Here is a 20,231-nt window from a genome sequence, read left to right on the forward strand (position 1 = left end):
AGGGCCGAGCGAGCGTGGCCGTCACGTGACTCGGAGGGAGCGAGACGGCGTGACGCAATCGCCAGCCGCATTTGGATGACGCCTGCTAAGGGGCGGCGGGGGGGAAGGGGCGGTGAAGTCACGCGCGCTGCGTTGTGTTTGGAGGCGGGGCAGGCCGGGCAGGAGAGCCGAGCAGCTGACAGGCGGGTGGGGCTGGCGGGGAAAGCCGACCTGTAACCGCTCTCCCGAAGCCGACTTCCAGGCTGGGGCATTATTGTCCCTCAGGTGGGCGCTTGTTATCCCGCCCCCTCCTTTCCCCGGGGGAGGGTTGGAAGGGGAGAGGGCTCCGCAGGTGCCCCGCGTGCTTCTCTGCTGCCAGGTGTGCTGAGGCGGCTGAGGGGTTTCGGTTTGGGGCCTTCTGCTGAAGCTGAGTTTCGCTTCCTTATTTCTTCCCTCTGACGTTATTCGCCTTGCGATCTTTTGGCCTTGGGCGCCCTCCCCAAATCTTGTCCCTAGCAAATGGCTTTACATGGTGTTCTTAGGCTCTCGTAAGGTTGGACCAAAGTGTGTTTTGGGTGCAGAGTCCGCTTCCTTATCCATACGTGACTGATCTCTTTTTTGGTGGTGGGGAGGCAATCCTTTCAGAAGTGCTTTGGGTCAATAGGGCACATCATAGGAGATGAATTTTCCCTGGCACGGAGTTTGGAGCGCCCATGCTTCAAATCCCAGTTACTTTTTCGGACCGCAGGTCTGGTACAAAAGTAATGACTTGTATGCAGTGCTTTTCTCCTAGAAAAATAGGCGCCGGTACTCACCATGAAGTTGTTACACACTTTTTAGCAACAACAAAAGAGGTGCGGGTACTTCTTAACCTTGAGTACCCCCTGGAAAAAAGCATTGCTTGTATGGAATTGGCAACAACCACCCACATTTCTGTTGTGCTATGATTTGCATTTGGTTCATATATGGTGACCATAGAAGGTTCCTTTTTCTATCGCTTATTGAATTTATGTGGGTTGGAGAAGAGCTTGGAAGAAAAAAGTGTGTTCTTTGTTATGATCGAGTTTTTCCTATTTAAAGAACAAAAAAATCCCCACATTAAGCTGCTCTGCTTTCAAGTATGTGAGCATGTTTTGGGTTTCATCTTTGAGCTAGGTTTGTGGGTTGATGCTGATATCTGTTGGTTATGCCAATGTACTGGGGCCATTTTTCTCATAGAAAGTGCACCCCAAATTCTTATGAGATGATTTACAAGTACATTATTGTGTTGTGTTTGGCATGTGCAGTCCAGCCCTTTCTGTGTGAATGTTTGAAGTGAGTTCCCTCTGAATTCAGTTTCCCTGATTCAGTTCAGTCTGGAATTGAAGCTACAGAAAGTTGAAGGGTTCAATATGCTTACCAGTTTTGTATCAGTCAGCTAATTAGTAGTTGTGGACCTGATATCCATCTGTCTATGGTTCAGTATATTTGCCCTATCATAGAAGTATTAGCAATGTTAAATTATGTACCTTCACAGAAGAAATAAATGTATAGGAATCCAAATGATTAACAAGTGAAGAAGTTGTATTTCACATTTTTATATTTCATTTTGATAGGTGGACCTGGAAAATGAAACAATAACAAACTTTTGAGAGACTGTTGTATCTTTCATGCCAGTGATGTCTGTGACTGTGGTACCTGAATCTTGCAGCCATGTATTGGCAGAGTTTGAGTGCCTCAGTCCACTCCTTTCTGCTCTCAGGCTGGATTCTAATCGTCTGAAGGTGCGTTCAAGTCATAATTGCTATAATGTTGATATTTGCTTAACAGCATTTAGAAATACCATGTACTTGTAGTTCGTAGCATACATTCCAAGGTGGAAACTCTAGACATCCACTGGCATAAAATTTTACAAGCAGCTTTGAGGCTAAAGCAGGAGTTCTCAATCATAAAGAGAATTAAAAGACAAATGTTAAGAAGATAATATTCTGAATGTGGGGAGAACTTGATGGTAAAACTTTCTGCTTATTTTTGAAGAGAAGATTTTATCTGTTTAATGGATTTCACAAATTATTTTATCAAGTAGAAGTAAATTATGCAAGAGTTGGTACTGTTCTATTTATTAGAGAGTATAATTTATGGCACTGTTAGCTATACTCTGTAATTCTAAGGGCGCAAGGAGATGCCTCTTTCATTTGGTTAGATTCCACTACAGATTTCAAGAGAAATTTGTAAGTGGTTTATATTTCTTTACAGGAGAGACAACACTTTGTTGCTGTCATGCTAAGCAGTTCATAGCAAGACATTTTTTTACCCATTTGCTATTATAATGGATCAGTAGTAAGAGTGAAATAGAGTCCCCATTCCGTGATAGATTTTTTTTCTTCCTCAGTAGAACTGAAAATAAAGCAAGTATCATTAATGTATTTTCTTACGGCAACTGGTTGGTTTTTAACTCTATCCTTTTTCTCTTTTCTAAAGTGCACATGTATAGCAGTTTCTCAAAAATGGTTGGCGCTAGGTAGCTCTGGTGGAGGCCTGAATCTAATCCAGAAAGATAGCCGGAAACAGAGACTTTTTCTCACTCATAAGGTAAGATTGAAGGAATGCTTCTAAGAAACCTCAGGCTAAGAATGAAATGTTATTTGCAGACACCGAGAAGGTTGTTTCATTATTTTTTATTGTGGTATGCTTTAAAGTTTTTTTATTTTAGATAAAATTTTGTATCTCATTTACAAAATTCAGAATGATACCTAGCCATGTCATACTTGGAGCAGAGCCACTGCAATTAATGGCCTTAAGTGCCTTGATTTCAGTGATCTACTCTTGAGTGTGAGCTAGTTGGATATCGCCCCAAGTCTTTTCAGCTGCTCTTTCAGGCCTTAGATGACTAAGAAAACCTTCTAAAATGAGAATTGTAGCTAATGCAGAAATCAGATCAAGAAGACCAATAAGACATCAAAACTAAATTATTGTTTTTTACCATTCTTCACCCAAAGATCACAGGGCGGTTTACAATATATAAACACAAAAATACATACCATAATAACAAAAAAACCCCTCCCCAGTTCTAAAGGCCATTAGCCAAATGCTTGGGAGAACAGGAATGTTTTTGCCTAGTGTTTAAGGATATATAATGAAGATGCCAGGTGCGCATGCCTGTGGAGAGCATTCCACAAACTAGAAGTCACTGCAGAAACGGCCTGTTTTCAGTTTGCCACCAACCAGACCTCTTATATTCAGCCTAATAAGGTAGCTTATAAGTAACAAAAGTGAAAATGCATTAATACAATCACACCATCAATATCAATCTCAAAGCATTAAGTCACTGGAATCCTTCCCACAGGGCAGTTGGTGAGATAAAGGGATAGTCCACCTAGAACAGATTCTGATTTTTATTTTTGCTTCCCTCTTTCATGTGTCAAAAATCAAGTAGGGAGTGGGCAATGAATATGAAAAAAAATGCATAGCAGCTACAAATCAGGCTTTGTTGGGGCACTAAATATTAATAGGACAAATCTGCTTTATCTCCTGGTAGGAAGGTGCTATTTCCCGCATTGCCTTTTGTTTACATGATGAGGACTGTGTTGCTGTAGCTACAAGGTGAGAATGGTTATTTATGTATTTGAAACAAGTTGGATTACTGTTTTGGCGCTACAGTACCGGGTTTTTTTTTGGAAATGGTAGAGGCATTTCAGTAATGCAAATAAGGGAATCCATTCCGATGATGAAAATAATGTAAATGTTTCGAGGCTAACCATTTTAAAGTATAGCATATTTATAGGAGCACATGTACTCCATCTTCCTCTTCCCTTCATTTGTGGAAGGCTAGGCTCTTTCACTTCTACTTTGCTCTTGCTACCAAAAGCAACCAGCTGTGATTTGTTTAGACCTCAGACCTGGATCTGAAATAGAGCAAACACAAGCCAGCATTTGCTGCATTCAACACAATGCCAAACTGGTTTGCAGCAAACTATAAGTGGAAGGGTTATATCTGTTCCTTTTATTATTCATTGTTGTAGTTAGATTTTAATGTATTTTGCTGTTTACTGTTGGGATATTGATCTGATGTTTGCAGTTTAAACAGTCTGGGATTTTTTAATGGAGAGTGGCCTATAAACCATATTAATAATAAATTAATAAAAGCTTCTTTTCTCTTCTCACATGCAAATGAATGGGAAGAGGAGGCGGGAGGCTGAGGCTCACTGTGGCTTATTGTTCAAATGACAATCCATTATTTGTTATTATGTCTGAACCAGGCCAGTGTCTCTTAAGCTGAGAGAGATGCAGTAAGTTCATGAGCTGACAAATCAGAAGAACTTGGATTTATTTCAGTTTTCTACATTTTCAAGTACTGTAAAGTATTTGTTGTATAAATTTATTATAAGCTGCTCAAGTAGCATACAAAGGTTGTATAAAATAAATATTTGTGTGTAGGTTCTGAACACTGTTAAATGTGTGAGGGTTTGTGAGAAGATGACAGATTTTTATTTTAGTAATTTAGTTATTATATTTTACAGCCAAGGCCTTGTTGTTGTCTGGGAATTGAATCAGGAACGTCGTGGGAAACCAGAAAGGATTTATGTGTCCTCTGAGCACAAAGGCAGAAAAGTAACAGCTCTTTGTTGGGATACTAGTGCGTTTCGTGTTTTTGTTGGTGATCATGTGGGCAAAGTGTCTGCCATCAAGATTAATACATCCAAACAAGGAAAGGTAAATTTTAAGTGAGATTTTGAACATAAGAGCAGGCTTCTACACATTTTGGCTGGTCTAAGCCAGATTTTGAGGTTACTAGGCTCTTCCAAGTCTGAGAGGAAGACGGAGGCTAGTGCATCATAGAGTTTATCACAGTACTTCTGATGTGTTGGAGAATCATCAATGGGAAGAATAATATACACAAGCCCCTGTTGTCATCCTGATCTTCGTTGGCCTGGCATTTCTGAGATTTTCCAAATACATCCAAAGTGCAGCTTGGATGTGGGAAATGATCTCTTGTACACTCCCCAATTCCAACCTTATGAAGGAACATAGGCATTACCACATTTACTGCAATGGTGAGGAATACATACCATGAGAGAGGAGTACTTACCATGAAAGTAGCTAGAGTATATGCAAACTCGTGCATAAAGGGAAACATTCAACTGTGTGTGCCCAAACTTACAGAAGTAAGCAGGTGGTCACACGTGGATCTTGATAATCTTATTTGCATTACATGATCTGTAAAAATTGTAATGTCTGAATTCTGATATAATTCTGATACAAACATTTTGTTGCAAAAAGACAAAATATGAGAACAAAAATCTGGAAGCTGCTTTGCAGTTCATATTTTATTTCTCCATGCTTAAGCCTGGTTCTTATTGATTCTTAGATACTGATGAGCATTTACAACTCCAGAGAGGGTATCTAGGCATTTTTAAAATAAAATGAAATGCAGCCTGAACAATATGAATTTTATTTGTGTGTTTTTCCAGTTTCATGTAGTCAATTTTGCAAGTCTGTTTTTCCTTCAGTGCTGAAATAATTCACTGTACATTTCTCCTTTACCTTTCTTTAGGCTACCACTGCATTTGTGATGTTTCCAGTTCAGATTATAACCACTGTTGATTCTCGTGTGGTTCAGCTTGATTATTTGGATGGAAGGCTGCTTATCTCTTCTCTTACCCGATCTTACTTATGTGACACTGAGAGGTAATTAATGTACTCTAAAGTAATGCTGGTGCCGTTCTGGGTTTGATTCTCTGCAGATCCATCTGCAACTCTACTCTTAACATTAATCTGCACCTAGTAATAAATAGTAATCATTTTGTCACATTTCTGAAGAAATAGAGCAGAATCCACCTAACTCCAGGGCTTCTGCAACAGAGCTCCCCCTGCCTGCTGAAATTGGTTCTGGGAGGTTGGGAGAAGCCCCTAGAACAGCGCATGAGAGGAAACTCTTCAATCTGGCAGGCTGATATGCTTGTGCAGACAGAAAATTTGCAGTTGCGTGATGTTGAATTCCACCCACAATTTAGTTTATTCATGTTTTAATTGTTGTCTTTTGTTATCTAATCATCTAGAGCTGCTAGCAACGTGTAAAAAACACAAAGCTAACTGCTCACTACATCTCCTCCTCTGAGGCATCACTACAAATATGGTTTTGCCATAGGCCTCTCCATCGTTTAACTGTTTCTCCCTCACCCTGAATCGATTAGAGGTCCATGTCATTATCTTCTCCACTCCAAGGCATAATTGCCAAACATATGCCCAACTGCTGGTTGCCTCCTCCATTGCCCTTTGGAAGGGAATGCTCTTTTCTGCAGATGTTCTTGAATGAATAAATGCCAGTTCAATTTCAGCCGCATGCTCCTTGGTTTCCAAGTTTAATCTATGTAAAAAATGTGTCAACTGTGAAGATATGCATGTCATTTCATTCCACAATGATTAAAACAGGATTCCCCCCCCCCCCTTGAAATGTTTTTGGTTTATATAGGGAGAAATTTTGGAAAATTGGAAACAAGGAAAGAGATGGTGAATATGGATCTTGTTTTTCCCCTGCTGGAAAGAGTTGTGGTAGCCAACAGCCTTTGATATATTGTGCACGTCCTGGTTCACGGATGTGGGAGGTGAACTTTGAAGGGGAGGTGCTAAGTACGCATCAATTCAAACAGCTCTTGTCATCACCACCTCTCCCTGTTGTGACTCTAAGGTATTGGTCATAGCAATATAACACTGGGCAACAATTTTTTACTTTTTGAATGTTGTCTTAGATTTCTACAACTGCTTTAGGGTATTTTTGCACTGCTGAATCAGGAAATGGCATCCGTTTCTCTCCATCAGGTCAGGTTTTTGTGCTATGTTGATTTGAAAAAAATCAGATCCTGTGTCAAAATCGATTACATTTTTGTGGCATTATCAGCTGATTTTTGTCAACACATATCATCCTAAATATGTTTTTAAGATTAAAAATGTTTTTCCAACAACATATATTGATTACCTGATAGAAACATCAAATTACTGTAAACTGAATGGTGGGCATTGATAAAGGTAAGTACACGTAAATTGCATGTTGCTTCACCATTTTTCAAACTTCAGGGCTTGAACTTCCGTTTCTTGGAACTCCTGGGATTCTCAGCAGCAGGCAGGTCTCTCTTCAGAGTCCAACAGTAGTCAGCCATCATGACTGCATCCCAGCGACCCTGATACTTGGTCTCCATCTCTTTCATGTCCTGATGGAATCTCTCCCCCTGCTCGTCACTCATTGAACCCAGGTTCTCAGGAAACCGGTCCATATGTGAAAATAGGTAGTGCGTCTTGATCCTCATGTTGCAGCCCAGGTTTCTGAAAGCAGTCAGCATGCTGTTGACAAGTTCTGTGTAGTTTCTGGCCTTATTGTTGCCAAGAAAGTTCTTCACTACCAGAACAAATGCCTTCCACGCTTCCAGTTCCACTTCGTTCATTGAGTTTCCGAACTCTGGATCTCTGATGAGCTGACGGATCTGAGGACTGTCAAAGATGCCAGCTTTAAACTTCTCCATGGTCAATCCTGGAAAAGCCTGGCACAAGTAAGTGAAGCAGTCACCACCCTTGTCCAGAGCCTTGGTGAACTGCTTGATTAAGCCGAGCTTGATGTGCAGCGGTGGGAAGAGTATTCTGTCTCTGTCCACCAGAGGGTCGTTGACGACGTTCCTTTCTTTGCAAGGCACCAATTCCTCCTGCACAGGCCATCCTTCTTCGTGTAATGCTGAGCACGGTCCCAACTATCCCACATCCACAGAAAACATGGGTACTTGGTGAAGCCAGACTGTTGTCCCAACAAAAAGTTCACCATCTTCAGGTCAACACAAATAAACCACTTATGCTGATCATAACCAATTTTCTCCAGCACATACTTCACCGCTTCATAGTTCTCCTTCAATGTAGTCAAGTGAGCCAGGGGTAAAGAGGCAAACTGGTTGCCGTTGTGTAGCAGAACACATTTCAGTGATCGCTTGCTGCTATCAATGAACAGTCTCCAATCTTTGGGTTTGTACTGTGGCACTCGAAGCTTGAGCAGAAGCTGCGCAATATCTGCACAGTACACCAAGTCCTTCTCTTCCGAGAAAAAATGGAGGTACTCTTGATGCCTGTTGTGGAAGAAGCTGATGTGAGCACTGTCAGAGAGGAGTTTTTTCCCTTCAACCTGGATGCCAACAGTTTGGCAGAGCCTTTTGGGAAAATGGATGTGGAGCATCATCTTCAAGAACCACTTCTTCTACATGTCCTTCAACACTGGAGGCATCTTCGTCACTAATGTCAGGAAGTTCTCCGAAGATAGGCACTGGAATTTCATCACAATGAGCTACAGGACGATGTGCTGATTGAAGATCAGGATACTTGAGGCTGCTCCGGTTCTTTCTGTTGATCCCAGTCACATCAAAAGCGCAGAAGTAGCAGTCAGTGACATGGTTTGTCAGCTCCCTCCAAACCATGGGAATTCCAAAGTTCAGACTCCTCTTGCCATTGGTCCACCCACGTAGAGTCTCGGTGCATGCGTTGCACACCATGTGTGGCGCCCAAGCTTTATCCTGGTCACCAAGTTTAATACCAAAATAAGCATGGTAAGCAACTTTATGCTTTGCCGCACCAATTTATGGAAGAGTTCGAGGTCTTATGACTTCAAACTGATCCCTTTTCGACATAATCACCCAGAACTATCGGACCTGAATACTTCTTGTCATTAAAACAATCATTTCCAATCAAAACAATTATTCGACATGGCATTTTACCCCCACCAACTTCTTCTAAAATGCTTCACACAAGTGTACATGTGAACAAAAACGTAAAAAAACGATATGTGGCCATAGCTGAAAAACTTCACCTGATTGAGCAAAACCAATGTGATTTTTTGATTCAGCACATCAGATTTGTCCTAAATCAACTGAAAAAACGCAGACAACAAATTTGTTGTTGACCAGTGTAATCTTTACGTGTTTGTGTTCGTCTTGATTGTGGTTTTACTATTGTGGGGGAACAGTGCTGTAATGTTTGTGACTGAGGTCATGGGGTGGGTGAAAGTAACTTTGGCTGATGTCAGTTGAGAGTTTTCTTAGGTTTCTGCCCTGCTTTCCATTGAGTGTGGTGTGGTGCTTGTGGTACAGAGATACACAGCAGATGTTGCTGGAGTGTAAGATTTGAATTAGGGCTTAGGGAGCCCAAAATCTCAGCACATGAAAGCCTAGAGCCTGGGGCTCAATTCACATGTTTTGCAGAGCTCCCACTTTGTAGGTACCTGTCCCCACATTTATGGAAGTGGTGCATGTAGCCTGGGCAAATTTTAACAATGCAGTCATCTTTTTGAACAAATTGCTAACTGCACAGATATGTAGCAGGTTCCTGAAAGCAACCCAGCTGTAAAGACACTGTTTGTGGTGGATTTATATGTTGCTTAATCTAACTCCAAGCTTTTCCGATGATTACATTTGATTTTTGTGGGGTTCGCCAGTCCTTAAGAGAGGTTGCCCAGGGAATCACCTTCCACTGAGCTAGCTCTTCTTTGAACATTTTTCTGGATCCAACCTGATAATTTATTAATTGGGAACAAATATATATATTGGTGGGGGATTTTTTTAATGCAATAGAAGTAATAAAGTTCTGGGAAAGGTATTTTCTCTAAACCAAACAAATATAAAAGGGTTCAACAACAAAAAAGAACAGCCATACATAACTGAGCAATGCCAAATAATTCAGAATGATACTTCTATTCTTGAAACAAAAATTTAAACAGTTCTTGATCCAACAATTAAAACCGAATAAACCTAATTGATTAAACTTTATTTCTTTTTAAAGGGATGATCTGGAATATAAAGTTTCAGCCTGCTCCCCTCAGTCTTTGGCTTTTCCTAGGCTGCTTTATTTGAGGTAAATATGAAGCCATTTCTTCTTGTAACCCTGCAGCTAAAACAATTCAGATCAGCTGAAAAATGTAGTTGACAAATGGTACTTTTAGGTTAAGTGATCTCTTTCAGCTTTCTATTATTGCATTTATATCTCACCTGCCTTCCATGTTGCTCAGGATAGAAACATGTATTTTGTCCCTGCACTAACCTTGTGCGGTAGGTTACGCTTTGTGAGACCACATTCACACCATACATTTAAAGCACTTTGATATGATGTTGTTGTTGTTGTTTAGTCGTTTAGTCGTGTCTGACTCTTCGTGACCCCATGGACCAGAGCATGCCAGGCACTCCTGTCTTCCACTGCCGCCTGCAGTTTGGTCAAACTCATGCTGGTAGCTTCGAGAACACTATCCAACCATCTCGTCCTCTGTCTTCCCCTTCTCCTTCTGCCCTCCATCTTTCCCAACATCAGGGTCTTTTCCAGTGAGTCTTCTCTTCTCATGAGGTGGCCAAAGTATTGGAGCCTCAGCTTCACAATTTGTCCTTCCAGTGAGCACTCAGGGCTGATTTCCTTAAGAATGGATAGGTTTGTTCTTCTTGCAGTCCATGGGACTTTCAAGAGTCTCCTCCAGCACCAGAATTCAAAAGCATCAATTCTTCGGCGTTCAGCCTTCTTTATGGTCCAGCTCTCACTTCCATACATCACTACTGAGAAAACCATAGCTTTTACTATACGGACCTTTGTTGGCAGGTTGATGTCTCTACTTTTTAAGATGCTGTCTAGGCACTTTGATATAGTCATGGCTTTCTCCAAAGAATTTTGGGAGCTGGAGTTTGTTAAGGATGCTGAGAGTTGTTAGGAGAATGCTTTCCACCTTACAGAGCTACAATTCCCAGAGTTTCCTGTGAAGAGGGATTGATTGTTAAACCACTTTAGGAATGGTTGCTCTAGAAGGGGAAAAGGGGTCTCCAAACACCTTTCTGCACTCTCAGCTACCAGAATTCTTTGGGGGAGCCCATTACTGATTAAGGGGTATCACAGGGCCTTAAATGTATGTTGTGAATGCTGCATCATGGAAGGTGTTAGAATGTTGTCATTCAAACTTTCAATTTTTTTTGGTGTTGTGATCACAACAAATTCTGGATACCCACATCTTTTTTCTTTACAGTGAGCACTGTGTAATGACATGGACAGAAAGAGGCATTTATATTTTCATTCCACAAAATGTTCAAGTTTTGCTCTGGAGCGAAGTGAAAGGTAAATTACATTATTCATAGTGAACTTGGGTCTCTTCTATGTGCTCTTGAAACTGTACATACATCAGAATAAAGTTCACTCTGCCTTTGCGAGAAGTGAGGTTGATACCTGTTTCGCCATGAATTGGAAGCTGGTGCACGCAGTGGGCAGCGGGGGGAAATCAGGCTAAATGGGTAATGCTAACAAGACTATTCTACATGAGCATGTACTTTATTTCTTAATAGCCACAAGTGCTTGAAACAGTCCCCTGTTTTAGATAATGGAATGGCATAAAGACTGATAGGGAAATCAGGCTTGCATTTCTTACAAGCACTGGGACAGGCAAATTGCACTTGTTTGTGGTGGTGATTATTAGCTGTGCCTGAAGAAGAAAGCATTCTCCTATCTAGTTTTCATATGTTTATAAACATGAAAATCCTGAAAGGTGCAATCAGACTACTTTAGTTAATATGAAGTATAGTATTAAACCTTGGGGAGCTCTGTACTGACTCTTGTAATCTTCTGTTTTGCCTAGATATTCATGATATTGCAGTATATAAAAACGAGCTCTTCTGTTTGCACACCAGTGGAAAAGTCTCTCACCTTTCCCTTCTACCCGTGGAAAAATGTATAGAACGTTTACTTAGAAGAAGCTTTTGGACGCTTGCAGCCAGGGTCTGCTGCCTCTTCCAGAATTCTATTGTCTTATGTCGGGTAATCAAAGCTTAATATATCATTTTAAAAAAATATGTCTTTTTAAAAGCAGTTCTGACAAATGCGATGCAAATAAAAGATAATCTATTACCTTAGGATCCAGGCCAACGTGGCAATCAAGGAACTTCAGGGAAGGAAAGTTTTTTACACCTTGCTTCTCCCCCCTGCTCCGCAGCAGCACCCCAATGCTTTGTGGGTTTTGTGCTTTTGTGTCAAGCGGTGTATAAAGTTATGAAATAAATAAAATAGTAGATTTTAACCTGTTTAATAAAACTTTATGCATTATTAGGCAAGAAAAGCTCTTCCCATAGATAAGCTGGAACATTTGAAATCTCAGCTGGATCTTTCAACACAAAGTGATATCATTACTCAACTTGAAGAACTGATCTCAAAGCTGGAGCCTTTAGATTCTGCATGCAGCAGCAGGAGGAGCAGTATTTCTTCACATGTAAGCATATTCCTATAAATGCGATCCATATTATAGCTATATTTTCATTCCCTTAAAATTATATTTTATCAGTGCTTCATTATAGATAGCTTTTTTAAAAAAAGTGGGTACATTTTGTGCATTTGATATTTACAATAGGAGCTATAGTTTGGGCGGTATTTTCTGTCCCAAGATGCATCTGTTGTTATAGCAGATTTGAAGTCACGATGCTAAGGTATAGAGAGAGCTTTCATAATACAATAAATATGCATATAACCAAAATAGTCTAGGAATAAATGTAATCTTGCTTGGAGGCTTTTCCTATCTGCAAAACCAGATCTGCCTTTAAAAAAATAGGCAGGCAACACAAATGTTACATTTACACATGTATTATATTTTGTATGTAACACATATCACATATGCATTATATTTGAGTAATGTTGCTTGGGCTTCTTTGTTTTATTAGTTGCATGTTTCCCAGTGTTTTATGTTTATTGTATCGTCGGTGTTTTGTGGGTTGTATCTAATGGTGTCACTCACCAGACAGTAAGACTTTTGTCAGTGGAAGGAAGTAGTTTTTAGCCACTGAATCACTCACCCAATCCTGCTTCAGAGGCTTGCAAAATCCTTTAGAGCAGATTTTAGCAGGTTCAGACGCCTATAGGGGAAAAAAGGTGAATCACTCCAAATCATTTCCCTCCCTGTTCTGCTAATGGAAGCCTTACTGCCAGCTGAACAACACCTTTTGGATACAACCCTTTGTATTATTTATTGCATCTTAGTTCCATTGTTCTGTGTTATGTTGATAAGCTGCCCTTAGAGCATTTACTCTCAAAGGAGGTATAAAACTATTTTAAATAAATAAATTGGAGTATTATAATATCGATGAACTCTAGAAATAGCAAGGGCATGTTCCTGCTCTGACTTCATATGCATTTCCCATTTATTTCATTAGAAGAGTTAAATGTGTGCTCTTCTGTACTAAAATCAGTGGCTTGTCTTTTGACTGGATCAAGTTTATAAAGGCAGACTTTAAAGCTTACGTTATGATTTCTCAATAGGAAAGTTTCAGCGTATTAGATTCTGGCATTTATCGTGTTATTAGCCGAAGAGGCAGCCAATCTGATGAGGATTCTTGCTCCTTACATAGCCAAACTCTATCAGAAGATGAAAGATTGAGAGAATTTCACACACACCAGGAAGAAGAGCACCAGGAATTTGGTAATACAAACATTTATTAAATACTCATGTGTGTGTATCCTGTAAATAGATGGGGATTTGCTGCTGGGTCTAAAAACAAGGTTGTTGCTCATTCCAGCTGTTTGGTGGCATTGTTAGGGACTTCTGCACTCCCGTACAAATTATCATTTAACTTGTTTATGTAGCAATAGTTTTGAATGCTGGTGTCATGTTTTCCTCCAAAGTAATTTATTAAAATTAAAACGTACCTCATCATTTAAGTAACAGGTGATGTAATTCTTAGATGGAAGTCTGATAGTTGGTGTGAGAGAGACATCACTGCTTCATGTCACCTACTCTTGATGTTGCTGCCCTGTCATGTAAATGAAGGTTGCTATCCTGTTCGATTCATAAAAATTGATTCATAAATTCACTCAAGTAGAAAATCATAATCACCTCTGCTGCTTTCATGGCTCTCCTTTAAGATTTCGTGTTCAGAAGCCTGTTAGCCTCTTCTGCTACAGTCAAGCTATTGTGAAACTCTGTAAGCACCTGAGTTCTGTATCTCACAGTGAAACCAGCTTTTGGCTGACAAGGTGATTCAGTGTTTTATAGGAACTAAGCAATTCTGTGTGTAATGGTGGGGATTCAAAACTTGGAGCTGTTTCACTTTTATGATTAAAATTGCATTCCTTCTGTAAAATGGAAGGAGGTTCATTGGACCTCATGAGGATAGTTTAGTCTTGTACATGAAAAGTAATGTTTTGAGTCATTACCACACTATCAATGGCTGGTAAGAGAGCTTTGTTTATTGTATGCAGTGTTTTAAGGGAGAAATGGCCTGGTGATAAATACTCCATTCTTTCAATGAATATTCCCCTAGAACAACAGTAGTTTGAATATAGATGACAGGAATATGGGGGTTTACCAATTTGCTGGTAACGTCAAGCTGTAGATTTTGCATGTTTTGGATTAAGGCTATACATGTATGCTTTGCTTGGTGCTGTTTCCTGATAGCATTTGTAATGAATAGTCCCTTCTGTTCTTTGAAGGGATTCCTTTGTTCTCACTCATATACAAAATTAAGATTTTTAAACTGCCGTAATTTTCTCTCGGGCAAAAACTGCATGCTTGAGGTTTATTTGCAAGAATGCTTCTGATTCCATAAATTAAGATGAAGAAGGAATTTAGACATTCAGGTTTCTTGAAACAGTGGTAATAGCAGCAAGGTACTTGCTTCCCCATGCTCTTTATTCTGTAAACCCCTTGCTCTTGCCTTTGGAGGTTTTACACTGTAAGCTCCATTTGCCGCTTGTCACTTTGCTTAATACATTGTGGAAATGATCTGTTGCTCACTCTAAAATATCAGTGATACTGAGGCTATTGGTGAAAACTGCATCTCTAAATTAAGTGTTGCATAATCGATTCCAGGAGACACTGATATAGATATAGATATAGATATAGGGTGTGTGGGGGTGTGGGGGTGTGTGTTATACACACCACACACACACACACATTTGTAAAGTCCTCAGGTTCTGTAGATTCTAAATTGCTGCCCAAACCTCGAATGCATATTAGCAGTCTGTTTTAGGACTCCTATTTCAAGCTGCATTTTACTACAGATGGTTTGAAACTAGGCCCAAAGTTATCTGACAAATCAAAGAGCTTTCCTAAAAAAGTATAACTGCCAGATCACCTAAAATGCTGGTGGTTCAGATTGTGTTGTTATTTCCCATCTGATTTGGCAAAAGGCGGTAATTATGGTTGAATGGCTTTTGGCATTGATACCTACTTGAAGGAGGTGAAAAAAATCTGTTGTGAAGCACAGCATCTGATCAGTCCTAAGCATATGTTGTCAAATCACTCCATTTTATGACTTTTAAATTTTAATTTTGTTTGTTAGACACTGTATCTCATGCTTCTGTGATGGTCGACACTGATCGGAATGAGACTTTTCTTCCATTCAGTATTCCATTGTCATTCCGTTCCCCATCTCCCCTCGTCTCTCTTCAAGCTGTCAAGGACAGGTAAAATCACATGTGAATTCCTCACCCATTACATACTTTTTGTTTTGTCCAATCATTAAACATTACTTGTAACTCATGCCACATTTTTCCATGCTAGCCTTTGACTCCTTGAAACTAGCTAGCTGAAGATGGGCTGGGGTTAAAAGTCTTTTCTTAATAATTAAAGAGCAAAAGAGTGTGGTGGGAAAGCTTACCTTATCCTGGGTGGCTCATGAATCTTCAGCTGTTTACCACTAATTTTAACATGTGGGTCATGCTTCTGCAACTGTGAATGTTTTTCATTATCCTTCTTAACCTAGCTCTCCATTACCAGTATAACACTATACCATCCCAAGTGGTGCCAGTTTGGAATTCTTAAAGGCAGCTGTAGGGTATACAGAGCTATCTAGTAAGGATCCAGTGACTGACCCATTGGTCAATAATATCCTCAATGGTGAGTTTTAAAACCAATAGGAGCAAACAATTAGCATTAAAGTCAAATAAGTCCTCTCATGATTGGAACCAGATGCAGGGCACAATCGAGGATCGGGACAGGAGATTTGAAATGGGATCGATGCCATTCGTGTGTGTATATGTGTGTGTATATATATATATATATATTTGCTTTCGTAGATTTTCACGGGTACAGGAATGCAGGTTTTGGTGTCCTCGGGTGTCTTCCCGTGTAAAAGTTGGGGTGTCTAGGCGACGTTTCGACGAGGTCTCACTCGTCATCTTCAGGCTGGTGCTTTCGGCTTCTTGTTACTGGAACAGAGCAGGATCTCAGTGTTTGAGTTCCTATAAATACTGTTGAGGAGGTGTGGTGTATAGCCTCCAATGTTCTGGGCAGAGAGGAGGTTCCCAGGCTAGTGTGCCTTTTCTTCTTTTGTTCCTTAATTACTTGAGGGATATCTTGGGTGATTTCTTGAGTGATTTCCTGAATCCCACTTAGGTGGGTCATTAGGTGTGGATTAGTTGCTAAAGCCTTCGTGTCTTGAACTCTTGAACTTTGTGAAGAGTTTTTCTGAGAAGATGGCTGTACTGCACTTGGTTGTGCTCTGGCTTGGCTTCGTGTATAGGGGCGAGCTGTGGTTTTGTGGCCTGTGCCAGCCAGATCTGTGTAGGGATTGCAGGGGGGTGCAGCATCCGGAGGTGCCACCCTGGTTTGGCTACTGGATGGTGTCTGTAATTTATCTGTGGAGAGGGTCTGGGTTTGGGTCTGGTGTGGTTGATTGGTGATGGCGTTCTGTGTGCCTCTGGATCTGGTGTCAGATTTTGTGGGGAGGGCTATTTTCCAGATGTCTGGCAAGCGGGATGTGTCGTCACGCTTGTTCATGTTGTGAGGGTGTTTCTCTATCTCGATGGCTTCCATGATTATTCTCTTGTGGTGATGTTCCATGTTAAAGAGCAATTTGGAATCTGCAAAATTAATTTCGTGTCCTGTTTCTTTCATGTGTTGGAAAAGGGAGGAAGTTTTTTCTTCTTTTTTGACGGCATTCTTGTGTTCTGCGATCCGTGCATTTATTCGTCTGTTTGTTTGTCCAATGTACGTGGCTGGGCAGACTTTGCAGGGTATTTCATAGACCCCTTGGTTTTCCAACTGAATTTTATCCTTGGGGTTTCTGAGGATATTGGCTATTTTTTGGTTGGTGCAAAAGGCTGTTTTGATATTGTGTTTATGGAGGATTTTGCTAATTTTATCTGTAGTGCCCTTGATATAAGGAAGGAGGGCTATGCCATTGTTTTCTTCTGTGTCTTGGTTTTTGGGGGGTGTTTCTTTTTGGATTAGCTTCGTAACCCTGTTTTGCTGGTATCCATTGGCAATTAACACATTTGAGAGATTCTGTAACTCAGTTGTCAAGTGGTCTTCGTCAGCCAGGCGTTTGGTTCTGGAGATGAGAGTCTTGGCTACGGAGTTTATTTGTGCAGGGTGGTGGTGTGATTGTGCATGTAAGTAGCGGTTGGTGTGTGTTTTTTTCCGGTAGATAGTGTGTCCTAGGGAGCCATCAGGTTTTTTGTAGATTAGGACGTCAAGGAAGGGAAGTTGGTTGTTGGCTTCTATTTCCATAGTGAATTGTATTTTGGGGTGTAGGCTGTTGAGATGTGTGAGGAAGCTATCCAGTTTTTCCTTCCCGTGTGGCCAAATTACAAAGGTGTCGTCAACATATCTGAGCCAACATATCTCACCGGTCATCGCTAACCTGTACATGGAACACTTTGAAACCAATGCTTTAGACAAGTCAGAACACAAACCCAAACTTTGGCTCAGATATGTTGACGACACCTTTGTAATTTGGCCACACGGGAAGGAAAAACTGGATAGCTTCCTCACACATCTCAACAGCCTACACCCCAAAATACAATTCACTATGGAAATAGAAGCCAACAACCAACTTCCCTTCCTTGACGTCCTAATCTACAAAAAACCTGATGGCTCCCTAGGACACACTATCTACCGGAAAAAAACACACACCAACCGCTACTTACATGCACAATCACACCACCACCCTGCACAAATAAACTCCGTAGCCAAGACTCTCATCTCCAGAACCAAACGCCTGGCTGACGAAGACCACTTGACAACTGAGTTACAGAATCTCTCAAATGTGTTAATTGCCAATGGATACCAGCAAAACAGGGTTACGAAGCTAATCCAAAAAGAAACACCCCCCAAAAACCAAGACACAGAAGAAAACAATGGCATAGCCCTCCTTCCTTATATCAAGGGCACTACAGATAAAATTAGCAAAATCCTCCATAAACACAATATCAAAACAGCCTTTTGCACCAACCAAAAAATAGCCAATATCCTCAGAAACCCCAAGGATAAAATTCAGTTGGAAAACCAAGGGGTCTATGAAATACCCTGCAAAGTCTGCCCAGCCACGTACATTGGACAAACAAACAGACGAATAAATGCACGGATCGCAGAACACAAGAATGCCGTCAAAAAAGAAGAAAAAACTTCCTCCCTTTTCCAACACATGAAAGAAACAGGACACGAAATTAATTTTGCAGATTCCAAATTGCTCTTTAACATGGAACATCACCACAAGAGAATAATCATGGAAGCCATCGAGATAGAGAAACACCCTCACAACATGAACAAGCGTGACGACACATCCCGCTTGCCAGACATCTGGAAAATAGCCCTCCCCACAAAATCTGACACCAGATCCAGAGGCACACAGAACGCCATCACCAATCAACCACACCAGACCCAAACCCAGACCCTCTCCACAGATAAATTACAGACACCATCCAGTAGCCAAACCAGGGTGGCACCTCCGGATGCTGCACCCCCCTGCAATCCCTACACAGATCTGGCTGGCACAGGCCACAAAACCACAGCTCGCCCCTATACACGAAGCCAAGCCAGAGCACAACCAAGTGCAGTACAGCCATCTTCTCAGAAAAACTCTTCACAAAGTTCAAGAGTTCAAGACACGAAGGCTTTAGCAACTAATCCACACCTAATGACCCACCTAAGTGGGATTCAGGAAATCACTCAAGAAATCACCCAAGATATCCCTCAAGTAATTAAGGAACAAAAGAAGAAAAGGCACACTAGCCTGGGAACCTCCTCTCTGCCCAGAACATTGGAGGCTATACACCACACCTCCTCAACAGTATTTATAGGAACTCAAACACTGAGATCCTGCTCTGTTCCAGTAACAAGAAGCCGAAAGCACCAGCCTGAAGATGACGAGTGAGACCTCGTCGAAACGTCGCCTAGACACCCCAACTTTTACACGGGAAGACACCCGAGGACACCAAAACCTGCATATATATATATATATATATATATATATGAAAGATGTAGTTGAAGGATCCCACCTCTGTAGGTTCCCAACACTTACTGCTGTTTCAAACTTCATATCTGATTAACTTTGAGGTCCTCAAGTTATCAGGATGTGTCCTGCTTGGAGGACTCTGCAGAAGACTCTTCTAATTATGAATTTCAGCACAAGACAGAGAAAGCATTACTGTGTAAGGCCAATGGAGCCATACTTACTTTCAGGTGATATGTGGATGTCTCTTCATTCCTGCATTGAAAAATTGGCCATAGAACGGTCAAATAAAATACTGAAATTTAAAAGATGTTTTTAGTCTTTTCTATTGAATTGGCAATGAAGAATCAACCAAAATGGCAAAGTAAATGAATAGGTCTTAAGGGGTAAAAGCAGATTGCTTGCCTTTGGGCCATATAGTGATGCTGCATTTTAACATTTTAGAGGCTGGAAACCACCACAACGGAATTGATAATGACTATTTTGAGGGTTGCTGTAAGACAGCCTTCCCCATGACTTTGATGGGAGTTATACTCTAAAATAACAGGAGGGCACCAGGTTGGTGAATACTGTCTTCCACTTGCACGAGAAGAGAGCGCCTGAAAAGGGCTATAGTATGAGATGTGAATTCTAACCTTCTTGAGATGATGAGCTCAAACAATTCAGTATAATGCACCCACAGTGATCGTAACTGTTGTTCTGGTTGAAAGTGGCTACAAAGGATAATGGAACAAAGAAATAGTGGCTGTTATATTTTCCCTTTTGAAAATATAAAGGCTAGCAGCCATTCATATCTAATTAACTTCTTGCTTTACAGTTTTCAAAGGAGGAATGGCCATATAGTTTTGGTAGTCCGTGGTATAACTAAAACATAATTTGCACCCAGCACAATCCTTCAGTTAGATTAACACAGTGTGTTCATCATGGCATTTGCAGACTTTGGGGTTTTTCATCATGCCCAGATGTTTCCTCTCTCCCACTTCCTTTTTTTCAAAAATTTGGTCAACACTGAGCCTGATGAAGAATTCTGTACACTTGAAAGCTTTGTGATATTGCTTTGTG

At 40.8% G+C, this 20,231-nt stretch overlaps 1 protein-coding gene across 3 annotated transcripts in view; it reads left to right on the top strand.

The window, feature by feature from the left end:
• Window positions 1-20,231, top strand: part of HPS5 (HPS5 biogenesis of lysosomal organelles complex 2 subunit 2) — a 33,356-nt gene that overhangs the window by 281 nt on the left and 12,844 nt on the right. For 2 of the 3 annotated variants that reach the window (XM_083426225.1, XM_083426223.1), the window contains exons 2-13: window positions 1,575-1,742; window positions 2,440-2,550; window positions 3,497-3,561; window positions 4,479-4,671; window positions 5,513-5,646; window positions 6,431-6,646; window positions 9,766-9,837; window positions 10,985-11,073; window positions 11,588-11,766; window positions 12,056-12,214; window positions 13,255-13,414; window positions 15,276-15,399. In XM_083426225.1, coding sequence (XP_083282351.1) covers window positions 1,629-1,742; window positions 2,440-2,550; window positions 3,497-3,561; window positions 4,479-4,671; window positions 5,513-5,646; window positions 6,431-6,646; window positions 9,766-9,837; window positions 10,985-11,073; window positions 11,588-11,766; window positions 12,056-12,214; window positions 13,255-13,414; window positions 15,276-15,399 — 1,616 coding nt within the window. In that variant the 5' untranslated portion in view covers window positions 1,575-1,628. Of the gene's footprint in view, window positions 1-7; window positions 265-1,574; window positions 1,743-2,439; window positions 2,551-3,496; window positions 3,562-4,478; window positions 4,672-5,512; window positions 5,647-6,430; window positions 6,647-9,765; window positions 9,838-10,984; window positions 11,074-11,587; window positions 11,767-12,055; window positions 12,215-13,254; window positions 13,415-15,275; window positions 15,400-20,231 lie in introns of those variants that run through there. The other variant, XM_083426224.1, reaches the window with a different exon arrangement.

Source organism: Podarcis tiliguerta (assembly GCF_965153285.1).
Source record: "Podarcis tiliguerta genome assembly, chromosome: 1".
Taxonomy (NCBI): Eukaryota; Metazoa; Chordata; class Lepidosauria; order Squamata; family Lacertidae; genus Podarcis; species Podarcis tiliguerta.